The 27,933-nt window shown below is 44.3% G+C and overlaps 1 protein-coding gene across 1 annotated transcript; it reads right to left on the reverse strand.

Annotated features, from left to right (window-relative positions):
* Positions 1-17,367: 17,367 nt before the first annotated feature.
* LOC136010504 (cytochrome P450 2H1-like) lies at positions 17,368-23,319 on the reverse strand. Its single transcript, XM_065671805.1, has 9 exons — positions 23,077-23,319; positions 22,443-22,605; positions 21,728-21,877; positions 20,643-20,803; positions 20,066-20,242; positions 19,511-19,652; positions 19,038-19,225; positions 18,643-18,784; positions 17,368-18,199 (listed from the first exon to the last, which is right to left on the reverse strand). Exons 1-9 carry the CDS (start codon positions 23,254-23,256, stop codon positions 18,018-18,020), a joined length of 1,485 nt encoding a protein of 494 aa, XP_065527877.1. The 5' UTR covers positions 23,257-23,319; the 3' UTR covers positions 17,368-18,017.
* Between the last annotated feature and the right edge of the window lie 4,614 nt (positions 23,320-27,933).

The following is a 27,933-nucleotide window of genomic DNA, read 5'->3' on the forward strand; positions in this document are numbered from 1 at the left end:
CACCAGGGGTGTGAAGTCCCCATTCCTATGTTTTCTGGGTTCTTCTTGTTCCACAGAAGACTCCTTCCCCATCGCCCCATAGGCTGTGGTCAGACTGACCACTCTCCTGCTCTTCAGCTCAGTCACCTGGGTCTCTGTCCATCACCTGTTGGTAGTGGGTGAGCATTAAATGGGTGTCAGTGTCCTCTGGCCTATTTTTCTCTACACACTAGAGAGGGAGACCATCCAGACTTTAAGATGATTAAGTCAGATGAGACAGATCCCACCCAAATCCCCACATCAGTTGGTGGCATGATATTGCAAGGAAGTCTAAAGCTTATAAAAAACTATATATATATGTATGTATAAAATGGAATATATTCTAACATATCATATCCTATCGTATCAATCTATCTATCCATCTATATCTTTTTTCTCCCCCAGATAATGAAAGGCATCTTCTTTCCTTCACCATCTCATTGACTTAAGACTTGCATCCACATTGGTTCAATCAATTGTTGAGTGCTCACATGCGCACTTTAATGTGTACAAAAATAGGTAGATGACACTGATTCACTGCACATCTCTCCTGGTCCTGATGATGTTCTCTATCAGCAACAAATTCCGCACTTTCTGGTACAATGGGCACTGCTCTGAATACCGCACACAAGGTAACTGAAAACCAGGAGTGGGCAGATGAGTGAAATCGAGATGAGCTTTCTAGGCTGTGTCTGGAGGAATGATTATATCACTGAGAACAGTCAGTTTTATTGTCATTAAGGGAAAAAAAGAAGTTATTTGCATTTCCTTTACTGTTACAGAGAAGGAGCCTTGCATTCCTCTATTGGCAGCCCAGAAACTGCTGCGAAGCCTAATGCACCAGAAAAGCAAGGCATTGCTTGTAGCATCACTCCCACATCCGGACACAGCTTTTTAATTTTTTTATAGGAATTATTTCACTATGAAAGGCTGTTTGAGAATGAAAGTATCATTTAAGTATGAAAGAGCCATCCTGTTATAGTTCACATTCACAAGAAGTACCTGAAAGACTCTGCTTGCTTCTCATCAAGGTATAAAAGCAGGTGCTAGGGTCTCTGCTCTTGTTATGAAATGGCATCATTCTCTGGGTCCACCTGTGAGTTTGAGCTCAGATTGACAGGGTAGGATGCCACTGCATGAACTGATCTTTCAAAATCCAGGCCTTCCTCTGAATGTCTTCTGGAGGCTGTTGAGTTACTGGGCCTGCCAAGAGGCTTCTTTGGGTCAGCTGCTGGGGTCCCTTTATGTGCTTATACGTAGTACTTAACCTGGGACCTGCACTTGCTGTTTAATTCACCTGTTTCTTTTCTCCTCCAGATTGAGTCTGTGTGAAAAAAGACACCTTATCCTCAAATAGCTCCAGCACAATCCAAAACATAGACACATACCAGCTGCTACGAAGAAAATTTACTCTACCTGAGGCAAAACCAGCACAGCAGGTTAGCAGAGTAACACATGGAAATCATCTTGCCTGTTCTGCTGAGAATAACAACCTCTCAGCTACTAAACTCATGGTACTTTCAAAGAGGACTTTCCTTTGGGCCTCATAAAAAATCACAGTATCAACCTCTGCCTTACTTCTGGCAGCAATTTGACAAAGGATCTGCTGTGATCAGCAGGAATTAAGGTTCAGTGCTAAGTTCAGCATTCAAGATTTTATGTAACAACACCCATATTTGTAACACGCTACACAGCTAGTACAAGAGATAAGATGCAAACCACATCATTAGTTTTCAGATCACAGAAATGACACTTGACCAGTTAGCTCAAAAAGCTTGGTTAAACATTAATGTATGAACTTACAGGACTCAAAACATAATGCAGTTGAAAAACGATGAAATCACTGAAGTAGTTTAGTCATTTGCAAGATGTGGTTAGTTGCTTGTTTAGTATCCAAAATGTCAAGGAAGTTAACCTGAGAGGAGCATTACTTTTATAATGTATTATATTATTACAATTACTTATAACAGTTACTTATGCTAATGATGAAACATGCTTTAGATGACCCTGCTTGAGCAGGGAATTTGAACTAGATCATTTCTCCTGCCAACCACAGGCTGCTTGGCCTGTCCTTCCCTCCTGGATGGCCCTCTTATACCAAAGGAGGCCATCCCTCACGTCAAGGTCTGGCATGGCATGTGTCCCTACCCCTCAATGCCTAGTGGGTTGCAGCCAACAGCAGAGCTAAAGGCTCTTCTTGTTGGCAAACGCTGAGGCCAACCCAGTCTTTCTTTTGACTATGGTAGAAGTCATTTGGCCAACCTCAATCCTTGCACCTTGTTGTCAATGCAGAGTTTCACCTGCTTCATCCAGTAACAAGTCAGTACTATGGCAAAGCACAAACAGGTTTTCATTAGCTGTATAACTACTACAGGGTGCAGCAGTGCGTTGCAGATGCTGGTGGCAGTGGGGGACCAGCCAAAGAAAATTTCCCACCAGTGGGGTTCTCCCGTCCTCTTAATTTGTTCCATTACCTGCTTTATAATATTACCATCATATTAGAATCTTTCTAGCTTCTGCCTTAGAATTTTCTAGCAGCTGCTGTAAATTTCCATGCTCTAACATCTCTTTTACAAGTGACAAATCCGTATGATACAAGGTGTAGTTTCTTATTAGCAACTGGCTAGTAAATACAGGTGGTTTATACACAAAATCACAGCCTCTAGTAGTAGCTACGTTGCAAGCACACATATTCAAGTCGTTACTTTTCAGTTGCCCCCCAGGTGATGTTTTGCAAATCATTCCTCTTTCTCTTTCTGTGTCTCATTCCACTCCGGCTCTTCAAGGTCAGCTCCTGCAGCTGAGGCATCGGGTTCTTCAACTTGCCTGTCCAGCTCATGGTATGTCTTGACAAACTTGCAGGTGTAGATAGGAGGACACAAACATGCCCCCTCCCCCAGGTTGTCAGTTCCACTGGCCCTTCCCATTTCTGCGAGCCCAAAGAATCACAATACCACATTCACCTTTAAGCCGCAAGGATTTGCACCTGTCCTGGGTTCAGCAGTAGCAGTCATTTTTCTCTTTCTTAGTAGCTGATGCAGTGCTGTGTTTTTGACTTTCAGTATGGGAACAGCGCTGATAACACTGATGTTTTTAGTTGTTGCTCAGTAATGTTTGCTCTGACCAAGGACTTTCTGAGCCTCATGCTCTGCCAGGGAGGAGGGGAAGTCAGGAGTCATTCCTTGGGTCGGGCTAGGTATCCATCTGCAGGTGGTGAGCGGTTGTATTCTCTTTCCCTGTTATTTCCCTTATCATTATTATTATTGGTGGTAGCAGTAGTGGTTTGTGTTATGCCTTAATTACTGGACTGTTCTTGTCTCAACCCGTGGGAGTTACATTCTTTCAATTCTCCTCCCCATCCCTCCGGGAGCAGGGAGAGCACTAAGAGAGGAGTAAGCGAGCAGCTGCGTGATTCTCAGTTACCAGCTGGCTTAAACCACAACAGTTCTTTCTGGCACCCAAAAGTGGGGCACATAGGGTTGAGATAATGACAGATCTGACCAGAGTTTGTCTAATTGTATTTGTGTTTACGCATTCATTGTTTCGGATTAATAGTCACTCGTCACAATGCTGATTTATTGGGTCTCCAACTTTTTGCTCTTGATCTCAGAGTTTCAGCATGTTGTAACTTACTTTCAGCTGGCATTTGCTGTTTTAGTCTTTATTGGCTGGGGGGCTTGGGCTAAGCTCCTTGTTTTGCTGTACTTTATGGTAATGACTTGCAATACAATAGACTCATTGATTATGAAGCTGATGTCATATGCGTTCCCAGTGTGGTCATCACCTCTATGTTTTCAGAGGTATATAACGGAAGTGTTTAGCAACTACACATCTTTTTCTCCCTTCTTGGGTGGTCAACCTATGAAGGAGACATTCACTTACGCTTACAGCTGCCCCACCAGACTGTTTACAGCATCATTTGAGAGTTCTGAAGGTTTTGAATGGCCTCTGGGCACCCTTGAGACTTGCCTGCTAATTGTGATGTGGATCACCATGTTGGCACCCATACAGAGTGTGTTTTACCCACAACCATTTTTTCTGATCTTGAAAGTTAAGCAGAGTCATGTTTGGGTCTTGTCTAGGGTTACACTGTGATATAGGAGGACCAAGAGGTTTTCCCCGAGGCTGGACAGTCATGAGTGGCAGGGTGTGTGGGATAGTATGGGCAAGTGTCTAGGCCAGTGGGCCCCTCCAGTGCTTTGGAACTTCACCACTGAACAAGTGCAAAATCAAAAAAAAACTAGTAAAATACTAAAATGAGGTGTGTTGTCATCCCGCCATATCAGAGAGGGACAAATCATGGCAATGTGCTGGGCTTGGCCTATGCACACAGAGCCCTGTTCAACACTATCCAGCACATTCAAACCGAAAAAAGATGTGTCTAGTTCTGATGGAAAAGCAACAGTCTACAAAGCTTCTCCAACTTCAAATACAGCAGCTACTCCAACTTCAAATACAGCAGCTACTCAGACTCTAACTACAACAGACAATGTATCTACTCCAACGCCAAGCGCAGAAACCACACCAACCCCAGCAACAAGTACAGCTGCTCAAACCCTGACAGAAACAGCACAGCTGCTGGTGCTACTCAACCCCCAAGCACAGTGGCTGCACCAACCCCCACAACAGATACTGCAGCCACTCCCATCACAGTGATAGTCACTGCAGCTAAATCAAAGGACCAATTCGTGCCAATATTCATTGCCCCTGTATGCAAGGGGAAAGCAAACAAGAGGCACAAAAAGTAGCCCATAGAGTGAAGATGAAGAACCAATGCACTTCTTACATGGGACAGCATCTGAACAAGAGTTATTATTATGTAGATTGGAGGAAGAGGAAGAGGTGACTTCTCGACCCTGGACCTCAACCGTGCTATTGAATATGCGAAAAGATTTTACCCGTCAGCCAGGGGAGCACATAATCACCTGGTTGCTCTGATCATCGGACAATGGGGCCAACAGTCGCGAACTAGAAGGTGGGGAAGCCAAGCAGCTGGGATCACTTGCTAGGGAAGGGGGAATTGACACTGGAATTGTAAAAGGAAAAAGTTCCCTCAGCCTTTGGAGGCGGCTCTTGGCAGCTGTGAAAGACAGGTTTCCATACAAGTATGGAATTAAGGGACAGACTGGCACGGGTGATACAGTTGTGGGGGTCTATTACAGACCTCCTGATCAGGACGAAGGAGTTGATGAGGCTTTCTACAGGCAAGTGGAAGTAGCCTCGCGACTACATGCCTTAGTCGTCGTGGGGGACTTTAACTACCCCGATATTTGCTGGAAGACTCACACAGCCAGTCATTCACAGTCTAGGAGGTTCCTCGAGTGCATTGATGATAATTTCTTAATGCAAATGGTGGACGTACCAACTAGGGGAGCAGCGCTGCTAGATTTAGTACTCGCCAACAAGGAGGGTTTGGTCGAAGTGGTGACGGTCAATGGCAGCCTTGGCTGCAGTGACCATGAGATGGTGGAGTTTAGGATCCTGTGTGGGAGGAATAGAATACCTAGCAAAGCCACAGTTCTGGATTTCCGAAGGGCCAACTTTGGCCTCTTCAGTCAACTGCTAAGGGAAGTCTCATGGGAAAGTGTACTAGGCGGTAAAGGGGCTCAAGATAGTTGGTTAGCATTCAAGGACCGCTTCTTCCAAGCTCAGGATCGGAGCATCCCAATGAGTAGGAAATCAAGTAAGGGATCTAGGAGACCGGCGTGGTTAAACAAGGAGCTGCTGGGCAAACTCAAGTGGAAAAAGAGAATCTATGGATTATGTAAGGAGGGGCTGGCCACTTGGGAGGAATATAGGACAGTTGTTAGAGGATGTAGGGAGGCAATTAGGACAGCTAAGGCCTCCTTGGAACTCAATTTTGCTAGTCGGTTTAAAGACAATAGAAAGGGCTTCTTCAAATACATAGCAAATAAAACTAACACAAGAGGCAATATAGGCCCACTGCTGAATGAAGTGGGTGCCCTGGAGACAGAGGATATAAAGAAGGCAGAGGTGCTGAATGCCTTCTTTGCCTCTGTCTTTACTCCTGCAGACTCTCCCCGAGGGCCCTGGATTTCTATAGCCCCAGAAGGAGTCAGGACAAAGGAGTTTGCTTTGGTAGATGAGGATTGGGTTAGGGATCAGCTATGCAATCTGGACATCTGTAAATCGATGGGTCCGGATGGAATGCACCCACGGGTGCTGAGGGAGCTGGCGGAGGTCATTGCTAGGCCACATTCCATCATCTTTGGTAAGTCGTGGGAAACGGGCGAAGTGCCTGAGGATTGGCGGATGGCAAAGGTCACACCAGTCTATAAGAAGGGCAAGAAGGAGGACCCGGGTAATTATAGACCGGTCAGCCTTACCTCCATCCCTGGAAAGGTGATGGAACAACTTATTCTTGACTCCACCACTAGGCATATCAAGGATGAGGGGGTCATTAAGAACAGCCAACATGGTTTTATGAGGGGGAAGTCATGTATGACCAACCTTATAGCCTTCTATGAGGAAGTGACTAGGTGGAGGGATGATGGTAGAGCGGTAGATGTAGTTTTTCTTGATTTCAGTAAGGCATTTGATACTGTCTCCCACAGCATCCTCATAGATAAGCTAAGGAAGTGTGGGCTTGACGATCAAGTAGTGAGGTGGATCGAGAACTGGTTGAAAGGAAGAAGGCAGAGAGTTGTGGTCAATGGCGCAGAATCTAGCTGGAGGTCTGTGACTAGTGGAGTCCCTCAGGGGTCGGTGCTGGGACCGGTGCTGTTTAATATTTTCATCAATGACCTGGATGAGGGAACTGAGTGCACCCTCAGCAAGTTTGCTGATGACACAAAACTGGGAGGAGTGGCTGACACACCAGAGGACTGTGCTGCCATTCAGCGAGACCTGGACAGGCTGGAGAGTTGGGCGGGGAGAAACTTGATGAAATTTAACAAGGGCAAGTGTAGAGTCTTGCATCTGGGGAAGAACAACCCCATGTACCAGTACAGGTTGGGGGTGACCTGCTGGAAAGTAGTGAAGGGGAAAGGGACCTGGGGGTCTTGGTGGATAGGAGGATGACCATGAGCCAGCAATGTGCTCTTGCGGCCAAGAAGGCAAATGGCATCTTGGGGTGCATTAGAAGGGGTGTGGTTAGTAGGTCAAGAGAGGTTCTCCTCCCCCTCTACTCAGCCTTGGTGAGGCCGCATCTGGAATATTGCGTCCAGTTCTGGGCCCCTCTGTTCAAGAAGGACAGGGAACTGCTTGAAGAAGTCCAGCGCAGAGCCACAAAGATGATTAAGGGAGTGGAACATCTCCCTTATGAGGAGAGGCTGAGGGAGCTGGGTCTCTTTAGCTTGCAAAAGAGGAGACTGAGGGGTGACCTCATCAATGTTTACAAATATGTGAAGGGTAGGTGTCAGGATGATGGAGCTAGGCTTTTTTCAGTGATATCCAGTGATAGGACAAGGGGCAATGGGTGTAAACTGGAGCATAGGAAGTTCCACGTTAACATCAGGAAGAACTTCTTTACTGTAAGAGTGACAGAGCACTGGAACAGGTTGCCCAGGGGGGTTGTGGAGTCTCCTACGCTGGAGATATTCAAGGCCCGCCTGGACAAGTTCCTGTGTGATGTACTGTAGGTTACCCTGCTCTTGCGGGGGGGTTGGACTAGATGATCTTTTGAGGTCCCTTCCAACCCTAGGGATTCTGTGATTCTGTGATTCTATGAGTTGTTCAGCCAACTGGACCACGATAGAGAAAGGCATCCAGTCTCTGAGGGAATCAGCCATTGTAGACATAGTCTATTGCAAGCCAGATGCTGGGATTCATCTGTAGAACCAGATGAAGTTGAATGTACATGACCCATGTGGCGGAAATTCACACAGAGTGCACCAGCATCATATGCCCACTGTTTGGCAGCAATAACCTGGAATGACATAGCACCACCAACAGTGAACTGTTTTGTCAGCTCTGAGAGGACGAAGACAATCTCAACCCTTCCATCATTTCAGATGTGGAAAAACTGTCCCAGGAGTACAAACAGTTGAGAGACAGTCTATCCAATCTCTCCAGCTACGCATGCGTACCGACTCACACCTCAGCTATTAACAAATGGCACCCTACTGCTCAAGAGAGAAGATATAGGAGGTACACGCCACGGGCCACCCTATGGTTTTACCTGTGGGATCATGGAGAAGACATGAGAAAGTGGGATGGAAAACCCACTTCAGCTCTGGAGGAACGGGTGTGTGAATTGGAGAACAAAGGCCAAGGATGATCATCCCATGAAAGCTGTGGCTTCAGTCTCTGGTGAGCAGGTTCCCAGACAGAGTGGAAGAGCTGACTTTACTCCAGCTCCTGTGATAAAGAAGACTAATCCCTGACAATAAGACGTAAGTGACCAATGTTGTGATGACTATTAGAGGGGCCCTGCCTCCAACCAGGTGGAGGTAGGAGACAATCGGATTTACTGGACTGTGTGGATCAGATGGCCCGGCACATCAGTCCCACGGAAGTATAAGGATCTAGTGGCTACCAGGTGTACAGTGTACCCTGAAGCAAACAAGCTGTCCAGGCGTGGAACCCATTTATATTTCCAAAGTGACAGGAGGTTCCCAAGAGTTGACTGTACAGAAGGCTGAAAGCAGCCTGACTGGGAGGAAGTGGTGAAAGCAACCCATTGTTACTGGTTCAAAGGATCCATGCATCCTTGGCATAGACTAACTCAGGAGAGGGTACTTCAAAGACTCAAAAGGGTACCGATGGGGCATTGGTATTGCTGCTTTGGAGACAGAGGACATGAAGCAGCTGTCCACCTTGCCTGGTCTCTCAGAGTATCCTTCTGTTGTGGGTTGCTGAAAGTCAAAGAACAACAAGTGTCAATCGTGAACAAAACAGTGCACCGACAGCAATATTGCACCGAGACTCTGTGATTCCCATCCATAGGCTGATCCGTAGACTGGAGAGCTAAGGAGTGATCAGAAGGACCCGGTCATCCCTTAATAGGCCCATATGGCCAGTGTGAAAATCTAACAGAGAGTGGAGAGTAGTAGGAGACTATTGTGTCCTGAATGAAGTCATATCACCACTGAGTGCTGCCATACAGGACATGCTAAACCTTCAGCATGAATTGGAGTCAAAGGCAGCAGAGTGGTATGCCACAACTGATCTTGCCAATGCATTTTTCTCAATTCCTTTGGCAGCAGAGTGCAGGCCACAGGGGTAGAAACACAGCTCTACCATCTGCCATGGACTCATCAAGACTGCACTGGAACACAGGCAAGCTCCGGAACACCTGCAATACATTGATGACATTATCATGTGAGACGGTACAGCAGAAGAAATTTTTGAGAAAGGGAGGAAAATAATCCAAATCCTGCTGAAAGCCGGGTTTGCCATAAAACGGAGTAAGGTCAAGGGACCTGCACAGGAGATTCAATTTTGGGGAATAAAATGGCAAGATGGACATTGCTAGATCCTCATAGATGTGATCAACAGGAGAACAGCAATGTCTCCACCAACTAATAAGAAAGAAATACAAGCTTTCTTGGGTGTTATGGGGTTCTGGAGAACGCACATCCCGAATTACAGTTTGATTGTAAGCCCTCTCTATCATGTGACCCGGAAGAAGAATGATTTCAAATGGGGCCTTGAGCAACAACAAGCCTGTGAGCAAATAAACGAGAGATAGTTCATGCAGTAGCCCTTGGACCAGTCTGGACGGGACCTGATGTAAAATATGCACTCTACACTGCATCCGGGGAGAATGGTCCTACCTGGAGCCTCTGGCAGAAAGGTCCAGGGGAGACTTGAGGTCAACCCCTTGGCCTTTGGAGTTGAGGATACAGAGGATCTGAGGCCAGCTATACCCCAACTGAAAAAGAGATACTGGCAGCCTATGAAGGGGTTCAAGCTGCTTCAGAAGTGATTGGCACTGAAGCACAGCTCCTCCTGGCAGTCCGGTTGCCCATGCTGGGCTGGATGTTCAAAGGCAGGGTCTCCTCTATGCATCATGGAACTGATCCTTAAAATCCCAGTCATCCAGGAATTCTAGAAGTCATGATGGACTGGGCAGAGGGCAAAGATTTTGGAATGTCACCAGAGGAGGAGGTGATGCATGCTGAAGAGGCCCCACTATATAATAAACTGTCAGAGAGTGAAAAGCAATATGCCTTGTTTACTGATGGGTCCTGCCATATTGTGGAAAAGCATCAGAGATGGAAAGCAGATGTATGGAGCCCCCAAAGACAAGTTGCAGAAACTGCTGACTGAGAGGCTGAATCGAGTCAGTTTGCTGAGGTGAAAGCCATCCAGCTGGGCTTGGACATTGCTGAACGACAAAAGTGGCCAGTACTTTATCTCTATATAGACTCATGGATGGTGTCAAATGCCCTGTGGGATGCTCTGGAAGACTGTTACAAGAGATGGAACCCGACATCATGGACTGGATAAATTCAGCATCTTCATAAGGATTGGTCCATGGTCTAAGGAATGATATCTCTCTCTCTCTTTCTGTGTTTGGGAGTGTATACACATATATATATATATATGCAAGACAAAAGGGATGGTATGTTGAAAAATGTGGGATCTGAACATGACGTGAATAGCATGGAATAAGGGTTGGATACTGTCTTGGATTCAGCTATAGCAGTAATTTTCTCCTTCTTAGTAGCTGGTGCAGTGCTGTGATTTTGACTTTCAGCCTGGGAACAACGCTGATAACACCTGAGACAAGGGGGACAGAAAATCACAAAATGGAATATATAAGCCTTTAGAATCAGTTTTAAGTAATGGCTTTGTAACAGTAGCAATGGAAAATACTAAAGTGCATGATATATAGAAAAAAAATAATGTGTAGCTAGAGAACACACTGAGAATTCTTCTACAAGATAAATCGTTATAGTTGACAGAGTTTTAAGAAAAACAGTCTAGAGGAACAGGACGCAGGGATAAGGAGTATCTGGGAATGGCAGGTGTCCGGGATGGGCTACAGTTAAACTAACTGATAAGTAGGAGGGTAGGAGGATTATTATGTCTCCGGTGCTAACGAACCAATTAAACTGGCATGAGCATCTACTGCCCGTGCTCCAAAGGCTGCCAGAAGTGATGAAGATTGTTGGAAGAAGTAAACGACCCTCAGAGACCACCACCACAATTCTGTACACATGCGGGGAACTTTCTGGAAAATGATGTAATGTATGTATGACCAGGGACTATACAAGGACAGCTCGTGTAGCCACAGAGGGATACACGTTAGGAGGAGCTATCCCCCGTGTCTCCCGGCGCCGCAATAATGAATACCTGCTTGTCAGCTTGAAAACTATGTTGGCAAGTTTGTTCCTGGAGTTTTCTCTGAATCACACCGATGTTTTTAGTTGCTGCTAAGTAATGTTTGCTCTGACCAAGGACTTTCTGAATCTCATGCTCTGCCAGGGAGGAGGGGAGGTTGAAGGAAGCAGAGACAGGACACCAGACCCAAAGTAACCAAAGGGGTATTCCGTACCACAACATGTCATGCCCACTATATAAACCAGGGGCAGCTACCCGGAAGGGGTAGATCACTCCTTGGGTCTGGCTGGGTATCGGTCTGTGGGTAGTGAGTGTTTGTATTCTCTTCCCTTGTTATTTCCCTGATCATTATTATTATTGGTGGCAGCAGCAGTGGTTTATGTTATACCTTAGTTACTGGACTGTTCTTATCTAAACCCATGGGAATTACATTCTTTTGATTCTCCTCCCCATCCCTTCAGGAGCAGGAGGAGGAAGAAGAGAAGGGTGTGAGCAAGCATCTGCGTGGGTCTGCATTACCGGCTGGGCTTAAACCATGACACATGGTAACAGCAGCAATCACCTTTCTCCAAGACTTCCACAACCTTCTCGTTAAAGAAAGCTGTTATAATAAAACTTTCAACAGCTGTCTGCTCCTTTTTCTTTGGTGCAGGGGCAGATGGGATGCACAGGTCATAGCAATCCAGTTCATGACAAATTCCTTCACCTACTCCAGATGCATTTGGGCAATGTATAAACAGGTGTTAGGGTCTGAGTGAAATTCTATACTTTGGATTAAACAAAAAGATCATAGAATCATAGAAATGGCCAGATCGGAAGGGATCTTGAAAGGTCATCTAACCCAAGCTTTGTGGGAAAGGGATCCTACCCGCTGCCTTCAATGGACATTCATCCAAGAGGCACTGATGTAGTGTCAATCTGAGCAGTGACAATGTCTGCCAAAGCAGCCCATAGCAAAGTTTGGGTTCTGCAAACACTCTAATGTCAGAAGAAAACAGACAGGTATTTCAGGGTCAGGTGTGACTCAGTGAAGTCATTCTTGCATTTAGTTCTTGTTAAAAATCAGACTTGGTGCATGATTTTAGAGAGAATGATCACTTCCAGAGCTATATTATTCCCTACCTCCTCTGATTTACCCCACACACCCTGGAGAATAGTGACTTAGAGGGCTTGAGTTCAGAGAACAATGCTCTGAGCATGCAGAGCAGCTGCAGGTTGCTTCCTAGTTAGACTTCCTTCTGGAGACCCTTACCAATTTTCTTTTCTCCATGCTACTGACACGTTTCTGTCTCTCTGCCGATATTCACCCTTCCCAGGACTTTTGATTTTCTCACAGCCTTTTTCTATTCCCTCCCCACAGGCTGTTCTCTCCAAACTCTCCAGGCAGCTCTCTCAAACTGTGGACAAAACCATCACAAACTCTTCCCCTAGAGCAGCTGATTTGCCGCGCATTGTTGTACCACAGGTCATTAATCCAGTTTTTCTGTGCCAGACAACACCACATAGCTTCTGGGTAGAGAAGAGGACTAATTACTGGAGCACCTGAAGACTCATTTAAAAGGCCAATATTTGTCTAGGGTGTTCAACTACTCAGTAGAACAGACCAATCAGTGGAGGGCCTAATTAGTGTTTTGTAGGTGACAGGGTGTTGTTAGTTTCAGTAGAATTGTGTTAGCATGGGACCTCTATGGCTCTTTAGGGATTTTCCATAGTCGTTATATGGAGAATTTAACAAATTTCAGCTCCCCGTTCTTCTTAGTGGATATCGAATACTTAACACCCTTTGGCAGATGAATCACAGAATCCCAAGGGTTGGAAGGGACCTCAAAAGATCATCTAGTCCAACCCCCCCGCAAGAGCAGGGTAACCTACAGTACATCACACAGGAACTTGTCCAGACGGGCCTTGAATATCTCCAGCGTAGGAGACTCCACAACCCCCCTGGGCAACCTGTTCCAGTGCTCTGTCACTCTTACAGTAAAGAAGTTCTTCCTGATGTTAACGTGGAACTTCCTATGCTCCAGTTTACACCCATTGCCCCTTGTCCTATCACTGGATATCACTGAAAAAAGCCTAGCTCCATCATCCTGACACCTACCCTTCACATATTTGTAAACATTGATGAGGTCACCCCTCAGTCTCCTCTTTTGCAAGCTAAAGAGACCCAGCTCCCTCAGCCTCTCCTCATAAGGGAGATGTTCCACTCCCTTAATCATCTTTGTGGCTCTGCGCTGGACTTCTTCAAGCAGTTCCCTGTCCTTCTTGAACAGAGGGGCCCAGAACTGGACGCAATATTCCAGATGCGGCCTCACCAAGGCTGAGTAGAGGGGGAGGAGAACCTCTCTTGACCTACTAACCACACCCCTTCTAATGCACCCCAAGATGCCATTTGCCTTCTTGGCCGCAAGAGCACATTGCTGGCTCATGGTCATCCTCCTATCCACCAAGACCCCCAGGTCCCTTTCCCCTTCACTACTTTCCAGCAGGTCACCCCCAACCTGTACTGGTACATGGGGTTGTTCTTCCCCAGATGCAAGACTCTACACTTGCCCTTGTTAAATTTCATCAAGTTTCTCCCCGCCCAACTCTCCAGCCTGTCCAGGTCTCGCTGAATGGCAGCACAGTCCTCTGGTGTGTCAGCCACTCCTCCCAGTTTTGTGTCATCAGCAAACTTGCTGAGGGTGCACTCAGTTCCCTCATCCAGGTCATTGATGAAAATATTAAACAGCACCGGTCCCAGCACCGACCCCTGAGGAACTCCACTAGTCACAGACCTCCAGCTAGATTCTGCGCCATTGACCACAACTCTCTGCCTTCTTCCTTTCAACCAGTTCTCGATCCACCTCACTACTTGATCGTCAAGCCCACACTTCCTTAGCTTATCTATGAGGATGCTGTGGGAGACAGTATCAAATGCCTTACTGAAATCAAGAAAAACTACATCTACCGCTCTACCATCATCCCTCCACCTAGTCACTTCCTCATAGAAGGCTATAAGGTTGGTCATACATGACTTCCCCCTCATAAAACCATGTTGGCTGTTCTTAATGACCCCCTCATCCTTGATATGACATCCCTGTTCTGCCGGTAGATGAATAAAAAGCTCTCCTCAGGAGCCGACTCACATGGATCACTTCTATAGCATGTTGAGTCCCCACCACAGAACTTTAGAAAATCTAGGAAGCACAAAACAAGGGTTCCAAACTTCCAAGAAGGACACATTTTGTGGTGCATTTTCTGAATATGGGCAATGTATTGCATCCTTGTGCTCCACACAAATTGTGGAGCAACCACATACGTCCAACTGTCACTGAGTTTTGGTGAATGTCCTGTCAGACACAGGTCTAACCACCACATAGACCCTGGCCTAAGAAGTCAGTGGTAAGTACCAGTCCTCATGCAACTGCTCTGACTTGTCAATGTAACAAGAGCAGGCAGAGATCTTAGTCTGCCACAGGCAGATCGAGAACATTCTAGATGTCACATTAGTTTCTAAAAAGAGATCTAGCTGTTGGTAAGTCCAAGGAGGAGAATACAGCATTAGCAGCAACTAATAACCCATCTGCAGCTAGGAGGTTTAAAAACAAGGAGCACAGCCTGTACCAAAAAGGTGCCTGAATAATTACAATGGGATCCCTGGCTGAACCTGCCAATCGGTCTCGCTGGTGACATTCTTCCCCAGCACTTTTATCTTACAGTTACCAAATGAAAGCAACAGCAGCTTGGATTTGTGGAGCTGAGCCAAATGATGTAGCTCATCCTGCAGGGTTCATGTCAGGAAAGAGCAGGAAAACAATGGCAAAGACAGGGACAAATCAATCTCTTCCAGAAAATCACTGGGGAGCTCAGTGGTTAGGATAGAGGTACATGTTTCACAGCCACCGCAAGAAATAAAAGTGACATTACTTACCACACAGTGCTAGGTTCTGGCAAGTGCCATCAGGATGCCCGCTCCTTCTCTTATGTCTTCAATATGGATCTTATAGACAGAGTAACATATCCTCCCTGCTTTCTCCCATAGCCAGTTCCTTTTCTTTTCTCTTTACAAAGCCGGACCTGTCTTATGTCAGTAGCTGCCTAGGAAAGCAGTGGCAAATGCTGGCGTCTGCTAACAAATCTACCAGAGGCTTAGTGCTTGGGATGTATCGCTCTCCTGCCTCAAGTGGAAGTGAACCTGCCATGCAAAACCACAAGTGCTGAGTAAATCAAGGCAGCAGCTGTGTTTAATGTCACCAAATAGATGGCACAGCCCAGCACTGTCATTCTTGCTCAATATCAGTAAGAGCAGTTCTCTAGCAGTGCTGCTGGAGAGCAGAACGTGCCAGGAGGTGGCCAGTAGGAACAATGAGAAAGCCTCAGGCAAGCAGGAATTGAACACAAACTTGTGCACAGAGGGAACTTCTTTGTGCCCTTCCACCTAAGCATGTATTTAAACCAAGAGGTGATCTAATGCAAAGCCAGAAGCACTGAGCACAAGCCAGCACACCATATCCAAGTGGCATACTTTGCATGTTCGAGGTCTGCTTTCATGCAGACAAGGATAAATGAGGACTCATTAAAACAAACAAGAAGAAAATTGGAAAATTAGTGATATGGTGTTGGTCCCAGCAGTCAGAACAGTGATTGCCCATGATTACCAGCTCTGTTAGATAAGAGGGCCTGGTAGGGCAAAATAATCTCCATTCACATCTGCTTAAAAAGACAAACCAAACCAAAACCAAATGAGCAAACACTTCAAACACTCTGCTGCTTCTGATCTTACAAGTGACAGCACAAGTCTGTGAGAAGCAGCTGAAAATAATCACTTCAGCTCCCTTTCCCCCTGCCCTTCCAAAGCAAGTTATTGCATATCTGTTCAATTAAAAACAATTATTGTGTTAGAAATCACTTCACAAAAATGAAAACTGTACATCTCCAGTTTCTGGGGACATCGGACAGAAGCAGCCGCACTTCCTTCAGTGTCCCCATGTCACTGTATAGGAGAATTAACCTTCCCAATGTTTGTCAGGCAAAAGCATAATCAGGTATTCAGGATTTAATGCTTCAGCAGGTAAAGCTCTTCTCTCCTGACACTGCTGAAGACAATCAGCATCTTACGCACTTTTTGTCCATTTGTCTGGACAACTGCAACATCATCTTTTACTTTGCAAGAATACTCTAGCAGTAAGGGAAGGAAATGCAGGTCTTGTGGTCAGATCACAAAACGGACACCCTTGTCTGAGTTTTGCCTCTAGTTTTCAGAGTGGATATGAACAAATCTCTATAGATTATATTATATATATGTAGTATGGAGTGCCGCCTTCTTTCTCTCCAGTGAGAAGACTTGTAATAGCTGATCTTGTTTAGCGTATGGTGAAAAACCAGATGATGTTTTCATATATTGTTCTTTCATTTATATTTCCTTGATTCTATGACATCTGTGGCTTTTGCCTTTGCAATGCCATTCTACCAACTCATGGTATATCTAGCATATTAATACTTTGAAGGGAAAGAAGAAGTGCCTGTTTCACATGAACAGTTCATGCCATAAACAGTCATCGACAATTGTAATACTGCAAATATAATAGATGCTGTCTCATTTGACATCACACAGATTCAGTTCTCTGTCTTCACTGTGATCACTATAAATTATACATCACAGGGAATGTGATTAATTAGGATATGCCAGTCCTGCATCTGTACCTGTATGCCTGGCAACTCATGTAAACTCTTATTCTTTATTTTGCCTGCATGTAGGATTGTTATAGTGATCTTTGCATACTTCATAAAACAATGGCAAGATGCAAGCTGCTGTTCAGTTATGAAATGGCACTGGGAGTTTCCAAGTATTTAATTTGCCCTCTCTTGCCACAAAGGAGAGCTCTGTAAGCACAGCTGGGGTTCTGGTAGGTCTTGTAGGGTCAGTCCAGCCTTTGCCCACATTGCTACTGACAGTGGAAGTTTCATAGGTCATTGGCCGGCTCAGCCTTCAAGACACAATGTGTTGTATTTAAATGAGTGGAATAAAACCAATATGTACAAGACATTTGGGATTATAAGCTTTGTAGAAGCAGGTTTTTCACTAAATGGTGGTCTTCTGGGATCATAGAAAAACAACAATTCAGCATTCTACATCTTTATTTTGCAATTTACGTTGTAATTTCACAAAACTTCCTGATAATCACACAGGAGAGGACCCATCTGCCCAGTCATTGTTAAACTCCATCCCCACCATAGGAGACAATATGGACTGGGGCAAGAATACAGGAAATGATCATCTTCTAACAGAAGCATTCCCACTAGTTTATGCTTTGCAGTACAAACAGGACATGAACAAACTGAAAATACAGAAGTGAGAGATATCTGAAGCAGTGTCTGTGGAAACCATGGAGCACAGGTGTCTGGTCCGCTGTGCTGGGAAGATCAAGTGATAGGGACAGCAGCAGCAGTGCTCTCAGAGCACTAGTCCACACACCCTGACTTGTCAGGTTGTCAGAAACCTCATATAGGAGGGGAAGGCACAGAGGAGAGCCTGTCTCTTCTTGCACAGGAAGCTGTCTCGTTCCCTGTGTAGATGCCTACTCTGGCTCTTGTTTAGAGCTAGCTGTGGTGATTACAAAAGCCTCATACAATTTTCTTGTCTGAGATTGTTTCTCTCTATAAAGTATCTATCAAATGATCTGAGTGTTTCAGTATTAACAGATTAAGAAATTACTGTCATTCAGTCAGGGCTTTCACAAGTCATTTATGTGGCAGCAGTCTTCACTTGGTTAGCGTGGAACAAAAGAGACCTCATAAGGTCGGGGCATATTTGCCAGAGTGGCGATTATAGGGGTAACGTCAATTTTCTTGTGATCCACAACAGGTTTCAAAGTAAAATTCTGCAGAATGGATGTCAGAAATATGAATAGCTCCATCCGGGCCAGACCTTCTCCTGCACAGATGCGTTTTCCTGCAAGTGGAAAATGATCAAAAGTGAGGGGAGAGTGGGGTATTTTTAACCATTGCTCAGTGAAAATTCTGGCATCTCAGAATGGACATGCAGCATTTTAGGTAAACAAATTAAACTAGGTCAAGTGTCAAGAACATTGAAAAAGTGCTCAGTGGGCAAAGGCAGTTTGAAGGCTTTGGTTTCTCATTTCATGCTTGGAGAGAGAGTTGTGTGGATGAGTCCCACTTCCTACACGTGTTATTGCAGAGTGCATTGGAGGAGTTTCTGTGATTGCTAAAAAGGGAAGTCAACTGAAACTGTAGTACAGGGATCAGAGCTGCCCAGAAGTGATTCTAATGGATCATCAGACATCGCTGTACAGGCCCTGGTGACAGAGCCACTAAAATCCGCAAAATGGTCCTAGGGGAGGATGATCTAGGATATGAAATAGAAAGAGATCTTACCTGCAGAGAATGGCATGAAGAAGTCACTCTTCTTAAATGTACCATTTGCGTTGAGGAAATGTCCTGGGTCAAATTTTTCCGGATTGGGAAATTCTTTGCTATCATGTAGGATGGGAGTCAGCAGAGGAAATATCATTGTGTCCTGAATTAACAAAGAGAGAAGAAAGTTACACTGGAGATATTTTAAAGCAAAGAAGCATTGAGAATTTACCAGAGCTTAGTAGAAGGGTGGTCAAAAGTTAACCAGTTTCAAAGAAGCATTTAATGAATAAAAATCTTAAACTTGTTTTTTTTTTTTTTGTGGACTTTAATGATGAGTCCGATTAGAGTATTTAAGATTTATTCCTAATAAATTGAAATATTGTTTATATGTGAATAACAAAAACCTCTCATACCTTCGGAATAAAATAGTTTCTGAACTTGGTGTCTTTGATCACGGAATGTGGGACATTAAGTGGAAGGAAATCGATGTATCTCTGGATTTCATGGATTACAGCATCTGTGTAGGGCATCTGGCTCCGATCTGCCATGCAGGGGCTTCGGTCTCGGCCAATCACACGATCAATCTCCTTCTGCACTTTCTCTGTTAGGAAATAAGTAAGTGCTGAATGGTCAAGTTCCACACCTGTTCGCTTAAACCTCTCCCCATATTTACAGCAAAAATTGCTTTTAGCACACCATTAATATAGGAATGTACTTAGTGGTAGTATCTCTTTTCTGTGAATAGAACTTAGACTAATACACATGTCTACATTGCAAATGAAGGGTTGCTTAGTCAGGGATCCGTTGACACATATGGTAGTGACAGGAATTGTTCAAACTGATCCCACGACCTGCCAAATTTTTTATTTATTTCCTTTTCTATTACCTTGTATCTCTGGGTATTTCTGGAGAATCAGAAGTGCGTGTGTCAGGGTGATGCTGGTGGTCCCTGATCCTGCAAGGAACAAGTCGAGTGTGGTTCTGGTCAGGGACTCAACGGTGAACTCTGAGTGACCATTCCCTTTCTCCTGGAGGAAGATTTGGCAGAATGTTTTCAGAATGACAAACCTAAGCAGTTTGTTCAGAAAGGAAAGTCCTGTACCCATAATGTGTGTTTTTAAACACATCTCATGTGCTTTCACAAATATGACCCTCGCTTTTCAGAACACCAGCACTGACGGCATTTTTAGTAAATAAAAGCATGAAAAGTTTTTAATATGTGAGGAGTATGGAATTCCATAAATTTTGGATGGTAGTCGTTAATTCTGTGTTTAAAAATCCTAGATAAGAAAGTGGAGAGGATAGATTGAAGTTGATGTGTGAGGAAAAGCAAGTTTCCCTTGTATTTGCAAAAGCCTAGTGCCCTGCCACAACTGGCAAGAAGGTTTTATTCAAGTGGTGATTTTGTTATAAGCCAATAAATCTCTAGCTGTTACATTACCTGGTCCATTTTGTTAAGAAAAGCATCAATGAAATCTCGAGGACAACTTGGATCCCTGGTTTCCTGGTGTTGTGCTATGATTTCTAAAATAAATTCATCAACTTCTTCAGTATTTTTTATCATCTTTTTATGAGGCCCAGGGGAATACTCCATGAGAGTTGGGAAGAAATTGTATAGCTGTAAAAATAAAATGATGGAAAAGCACATTCTGATTAATATGGATAGAATAAAATGTTCCCTAACTGTTAACTATGAAAAATTCCACTTTTTTTGGAAGATTTATTATTCAACTGGATTTTAATGCCTTTTACTTTACTGTTTCACTATAGTGAAGGATAGATGTCAGTTGAGCAACTTCTGCAATTGTATCCTTCTTTGGACATACAATGGCAGATCCATAAGGCAAGAAGAAACAACAGAAATAGATCAGTTAACTGCCATTTTGGCTTTCAGAAATTTTATCCAAATTTAAGAGAATCCACTCCAGTTAAAAATCAGCTGGAGTTATCTTTAATTATGTATCTGTTAATAAAATATTTTAATTATTAACAAGTGTATTCAATATAACTGTACACACCTGTGTTCCTATAGAGCTCTGGAGATCATTGTTTTCATCTAGCAAATAAATTAAAGTTAAATATTTCTTGTCCTCATAGTCAAACCGATCCCCAAAGACAACGGAGCAGATGATGTTGGAAACAGCATGGATCAGGAATCTGCCAGGGTTGAAGGGTTTCTCTGCAACAACAAACAAAAGAGGTATCTTGCTTTCAGTATTTCAAGTATCCTCCTCTTCTCTGACACTACAGGGAGCTTTGTATCCTCTTGAGACCCAGAGTTTTGCAGTCTTTTGAAAGGATGGTGAAGGGCTTACTCCATTTTTCCTTCTGTACTTGAAGTGAACTAATTTCCGTGTATGAGTTGTTTAAGTATCTCTTTTGACCTGTTCCCAGGACAACATTGGTCTGGGGGTGTTTGGTTTCTTTTCAGATGACACAAGTCTGTCTTGTGTCATCTGAACTTACAGTTTATTAGAAATTGCCTAAAGATTACCACCAAAACCAAATGAAACCAGAAGGACTTTGCCTGAGCCATTTCTTTAGTTTACTGCACCCTGTTTATGAACTCTACTAGTGTAACCTCAATAGTATAACTCTCTCCTAGGGATCCATATGCCTGTGATCAAAGTCTAGTTCTGATAGCACAGGTATGCAGATGGAGTGGACCCAGACCCAAATATGTGTAAATGAGGTCTCTGATCACCGATTTCTTCAAGATCCACTTAGAGATTCAGGAGACAAGGCAAAGAAGTGCGCGATGCTTGGCTACGTGGCAGTCCGCAGCCTTGTCTGCATGGCTGAATTCCACCAAATGGCTTTGGGGCCAAGCCACTCCCTTTACCGCTTTCAGTTTTGTTCCTCAAACAGAGAAGGTTAAAGGATGTTTTCTAACACCAGTCTCCTATATTTATCCCTCCATACTCTCACAGAGTCTTTGATTGACCCACTCCCAGCAGTGGTAACATTGGCTATTGGAGCAGGGAGCAGAAACTGCAGCCATATGCCCACTCTTGGGTCACAGATTTGGTGAAGCAGCACTACACCATCCTCGTCTTACTGCAGATATGCAGGGTGTCCCAGGAAGCACAAAGCCCAGTCCTACCATGTGTGTTCCTGATCCTCTCCACCAGGAAATGAGCTTCTTCCTGGATTCGCTCCTCAATGCTCCTCTTCCCCATCCCAAAATCCCTCAGGGTGGTGAGTGCAAATCGTCGGAGCTGCTTCCAGGTCTCCCCATTGCTGGTCAAAATACCTGATGAAGGGAAAATAGACCTCCATGAGGAAACAGATCTGTTAGGCTGTAAATAAGAAAGTAGCACTATTACTGAATATTTCTTCACCACAGGCACTGAAAATCAGCACAAAACATTCTTGGAACTGCCCTAGTGAATAAATACAAGGCATAATCTTGAATGCGTCCCTGACTGGCACAGCCCGTATTACCTCATCTTTGTTGCCTGTGGACTTTCCTTTCATTGGTTTCTAAGTTGTGTGTATATTGTCCATGTTTTCAGAAATGGGAGAATGAACCTAAGTTCTTAGAGGCATATTTGAGGAGCAAAATTTTAGCCAGAATTTGAAGCATGCTGAAAATAGAAAGGCACTCATTGAAACCAGCCTTGGACCTTAGAGAGTTCTCCAGGGGACCACTTTACTCAAGGGTCCAAGCAATGAGTTGGGCTTTTAGTCTTTTATTGCTTAAATTATTAAATGAAATCCATCATTCCCTCTTCCCCTGCCCTCTCTGCTATTCCTCCTCAGTGTTGCTGAAACACTGAAAGCATTAGATTTGTTTTATAGCATTACTGGGGACAAACCTGTGCCTTTGAAGAGTCTTTTAAGGAGTGGTAGGTTGCCTCTTCCACTGAAGTCATCTGCCTGATCAATCAGAGCTTCTTTCACAACATCATAGCCATACAGCACCACAACCTTTTGTGGGCCTAAATGTATTGTGAAGACAGGACCATACTTCTCACTAAGCTGTAGGAAAGAGCAACACAAAGAACAGTATACTGCAGTTGTCCCTAAAATCTCCTGGCCCCAGACCTCTGGAAATTGGATGAGTAAATCAGTGGAGAGTCACTGCAGCCTTGTACTGATGAAGAGGAGTTGGGCTCTGCAGAAATGTAGTGAATATAGCAAGAACATCAGCGCTCTGATTGCAAATCCACTGCAAATTGCAGTACTGCCATGAAGTCAGCACAGGACTCAGCAGTAATATGATTATTGTAGATATATAGCCTTAGACTTGCACTACATAGACTTAGATATAATATCATTGGAATACATAGATTTTAGAAGCATGCATTTCTGAGAAACCTTTTGTTTTGGTTTGAGTCTCACATTTGGTCAATGTAAATTAAGCTTGTGAATTGGATTGAGACAGTCTAGACTTCACGTTGTTGTATAAGCAATGGAGACAACATAGGAAAGAAGGAGACAGTCCCTTACCTTTCTCAGGCTTTCAGGCATGTTCTTTGGGTTCAGCTGGAGTATGTTTCCAGCAAGGGGGAGAGCAAAGGGACCAGGAGGCTGCTTCCCATTTTGTGAGATGTTTCTCCATGTGGCGACAAGAAGAAGGCAAGAGATGCAGATCAGCAAGAAAATAGTGGTCATTCCCAGGAGCTCCATGGTGAGCTGAGGAAGAGAATTCAAGTATCAGAAGAGCCTGATGTTGGACCTGTAAATCCATTCTTATTTATATGCTGTGAATTCAAAGCACATGAATGAAATTAGCCAATAGTGCTTTCCTATTCCTTCTGAGATACGAGATTACTTATTAAACAGCTCAAGATAAGAATGAACAAACAAGGGATGAACTCCTTGTTTACCTAATGATTTTTTTATCTCTCCATCTTTGGGCAGTAATTCCTGCAGGACTAAAGAAGTCATGTTCTGATGTTGCCCAACAAATTCCAAATGCCAAGCTGCTATGCATGTGCTTAAACTCTGTTTGCCCTCATGCCTTGATTTGACAGCTGTCAGCCCCTCTAGTATCTGAGCACAATGGAGGGAGGTGTGATTGAAAAAGGGTTTCACTCCAAGTTCTTCCTAGGCATTCTGCCTCCATTTCTAGAATGAAATTCTGCAATTGCACCCAAGTCACACATGCAGATTTTGAGGAGAACACTCAGCTTGTCCTAATCTGATATTTCAACCAGACAAACCATACTGTCTATCGCATTTGCATGGTCACAGATTCTCCCCAAACCACAGATCCCTGCAGGAGCCTGCAGTCTCCTTTCTGATGCTTCTTGAAACTATTTGAAGACTCATAGATGTTGTGAAGATCAGTGAAATTCAAAGGCACCCTGAACAGAGCTTAACAGAGTGCTTGCTTAATTAATATTATTAAGTAGAATGCAAAATCTTAAATAAATATTATGCTTTCCACTTCTTCTCCAACAGAAATCCAACACCCTACAAGCAGTGTGAGAACAGTGTATGTTTTCTGGTAGAGAAGTAGAGCAGATTTAGTCACTTGAGAGCAAAGAGCTGATCCCAGGACTCAGTTGCCAAATGTCTGTGCATCTTATCTGTTGTATTTAAAGAGCTAGAGATCTACTGAAAAATCTGTATGTGGACTTGTACAGCCCCCACCATTCTTCCACTTTCTTCTCAGACCCACTGACAAGGAATGGCATGTTACCTTTTTCTGTGACTTTATGTAGTGAGATACTGATCTTCTCTTGGAGCACATTTGAACATGACAAAGGATCTGTTGTGATCAGCAGGAATTAAGGTTCATCAATAAGTTCAGTATTCAAGAATCTGTGTAACAATATTCATATTTGCAAGATGCTACACAGCAAGTACTGGAGATAAAATGCAATCCACATCATTAGTTTTTAGATCACAGAAATGACATTTGACCAGCCAGCTCAGAAAGCGTGGTTAAATATTAATGTATGAACTTACAGGATTCATAACATAACTCAGGTGGAAAGGATGAAATTACTGAAGTTCTTTAGTCATTTGCAACACATGGCCAATTGCCTATTTAGAATCCAAAAGGTCAAGGAAGTTAACCTGACAGCAGCCTTCCTCTGACCTGAACTGTGACTTCACCAGCAGTAAATCACTATGTTGCTGGTATACTCCATCATCTCTGAAGAAAGCCAAGATGCTTAGCTTAAGACTATGGTTAGCATTAGGAAAGAACAGGTGCTCTCCCAAGCCAGGCAGAAACAGTCACGAAACAGGAAAAGCCAGTCCCACCTTGCAGTCTCCTTGAAACCGACTAGGCTCCTACCTATTCCTCTTTTTGCCTCAAACTCATAAACCATCTGTCCCTGTTTGTCTCGCTTGGAAAATGAAGATTGTTCCCTTCTAACAGCTGGACTTGGAGGGGTTCACCAGGGTCCAAAACGTTGTCAGCAGCCTATGGCAGATCAGGGGCTAACCCTAGAACCTTGTCATAAATATGGCTGAAAGACTCCTCCTCTGGGGCTTTGCTCCCCAAATAAGCAGAGTCATAGTCCTGCAGGTCAACACGAGAAGGTACTGATGCAAGACTGGCAGCCTCCAAGTACCTCTGGAAAGAAGAAAGAAAAAGTGACACACACCCCCATCCTGCTGCTGGGGTGTGATTTGCCCAAGTGCTGGCCTGTTAACTCGAGAGAGATGCCTCTCTGCTGGTCTCATAGCTGTCTCACACAATTACTGAGAAGCATTCAGAATCAGAAACTAATACCTGCCTACTCTTTAGCATGAAGCACCACATGATTTTCCCTCAGTGTGGAAAGCCATGGATTGCCCTGAAACTAGTGCTGTTGCACTGGCAGCAAGCTGCTGGGCTGATAGTGGGTGTCAAACATAGCATGTAGTGTCATAGAACCATAGAATAGTTAGGGTTGAAAAGGACCTTAAGACCATCTAGTTCCAACCCCCCTGCCATGGGCAGGGCCACCTCACACTAAACCATGCCACCCAAGGCTCTGTCTAACCTGGCCTTGAACATCACCAGAGATGGCTGTGTTCATCTCACTGCAGCAGCTTCACAACCAGTCTTTTAGTTCAGGGCTTCTGTTTTAAGGCCAGAGGCACTCTGCTGCAGACAAGTCTCTGTGTTTGCTTTCCATACCCAGCATTCAGATTTTTGGAGGTATTTTCCATGAGAAGAACAGACAAGGACAAGCAAAAACATTTTTAGGTCAAGACAGCCTCAAACAGGCAACTCTGCAGGACTCAGTTTCATGACCGTGCCTTAGAAAATTGTGCTGAAATTTACCATATGTTAGTGGTTAAAACTTTTAAGGATGACACTTGTGGCATATCTACAAGGGACACCAGATCTGTATCCTGTTGAAGTGAATTTCCAAATTCCCCATGATGCTGATGAGGCTGGGGTTTGTCCTGTGGAGGGAAATGATGCCCCCTTTGGAGCTCTGTGTGCCGCAGTGACTGTGTGGCTGACATCCTTTTTTCTGCTTTTTTACATTATTTTTAAGAGGGCTAACAGGAAACAGTATATATTTCCTATGCACTGAATTGCATAATACTGCTTAACAAACATTAATTTTTCTGTGTTAATTGAAGTTAGTAGGAATAAATTGTTCATTGAAAAACGGTTGTGTGTGGCTATTGCGTAAATTCTTCAGTTCCTTGAAATGCACAAATGTCAGAGTAGCCATCAGCCATTACCACAAAACACTTAATGCAGTTACAGCTACATAGCAATTTCCTTACTCAGGGAAGGACTCAGCAGCATGAAGACAGCAAAGATAACAACCTCATTCCTCTGTGTCATGGTTTAAGCTCAGTGGGCAACCAAGAACCATGCAGCTGCTCACTCACTCCCCCCTGCCCCCCCTTTTTCCCCTTCTCCTGGAGGGATGGGGAGGAGAATTGAAAGAATGTAACTCCCATGGGTTTAGATAAGAACAGTCCAGTAACAAAGGTATGACACGAAAACAGTACTGCTACCACCAGTGATAATAATCATAAAAGAAATAACAAGGGAAGAGAATACAAACACTCACCACCCACTGACTGACACCCAGCCTGACCTGAGGAGTGATCTAGCCCTTCCGGGTAGCTGGCTCCCGTGGGCATGACGTGCCGTGGTACGGAATACCTCTTTAGCTAGTTTGGGTCAGGTGTCCTGTCCCTGCTTCATTCTGACTTCCCCTCCTCCCTGTCAGAGCATGAGGCTCAGAAAGTCCTTGGTCAGACTAAACATTACTTAGCAACAACTAAAACCATCGGTGTTATCAGTGCTGTTCCCAGGCTGAAAGTCAAAACCACAGCACTGCACCAGCTACTAAGAAGGAGAAAAATGACTGCTACTGCTGAACCCAGGACACTCTGTCTGCCTAGAAGGATCCTCTTATACATTGTCTGGGATCGCAGCTCAAGTCATGAGAAATCCAGACACTAAGCAGTATGTCAAAGAACATCTTTGCATGGGAAGAGACTCCTCTACCACACTGGTATAAACATGCAGAACTTCAATTCAGAAGAAACATTCTTGATTAACATGGGAACGAGTAATAGCAGAACTATCCAGCAATGCCTGCAACACAGAAAGACCTCTCCAAGGTATAATAACAGATTTTCAACCTTGGCCTGGCAGGCCCCTGGGAATGGAAAATCTATGATACATTTCTGATATGATCATGAAAGTCAATTAATTATAGAGAAATAAGCCGTGTCTTTGTGATTATAACCGGAAAAATCACTGTAGCAGGGGAACATCAGACATACCTAAAAGAAAATACAAGCTGCTGGAAACTCTGAATCTAAGATCAGAGCTGATTCCAAGGGAAAGCAGACCAGCAGGCATCACTGGGGACAAATCCATGACTTGTTGAGATGAAAAGAAGGGCAATCTCAGTGCTGTCAGCAGCAAAAATCTATCAAAGAAGAAAAGCCTATCCACATGCTCTCACATGCTCTCTTAGAAATACTGTAGTGAGATGCCAGAGCATTCCCTTTACCAGGAAGTAAAGATGTATAACGTTGGCAAAGGACAAGAAAGAGTTCTAAAAAATACTGAAGGTGATGAACATGACGTAGCAGCAGCAGAGGCACCAGGGCTGCACTCATCAGTGTGGTGGCCAAGGGCAAGTAGTGCATGGTTTCTTTCACCGGCAGCGTGTTCTCCTGCTGTAGTGCGTGAATGGCTGTTTTGGTCACACGATTCATTCTGAATAACACCGCTTCATACAAGCAGTTATCCTGCAAGAGAGCCTGAACACCAATCACCAATAGCAGCAAGATGCTACCATCTTTATGGAGAAAAGGACACAATTTGAAACTTACGGCAATGAAGGGCAAAGCTCTGCCTTTAGTAATCTCAGTGAAACC

This window comes from Lathamus discolor, chromosome 3 (genome assembly GCF_037157495.1).
Source record: "Lathamus discolor isolate bLatDis1 chromosome 3, bLatDis1.hap1, whole genome shotgun sequence".
NCBI lineage: Eukaryota > Metazoa > Chordata > Aves > Psittaciformes > Psittacidae > Lathamus > Lathamus discolor.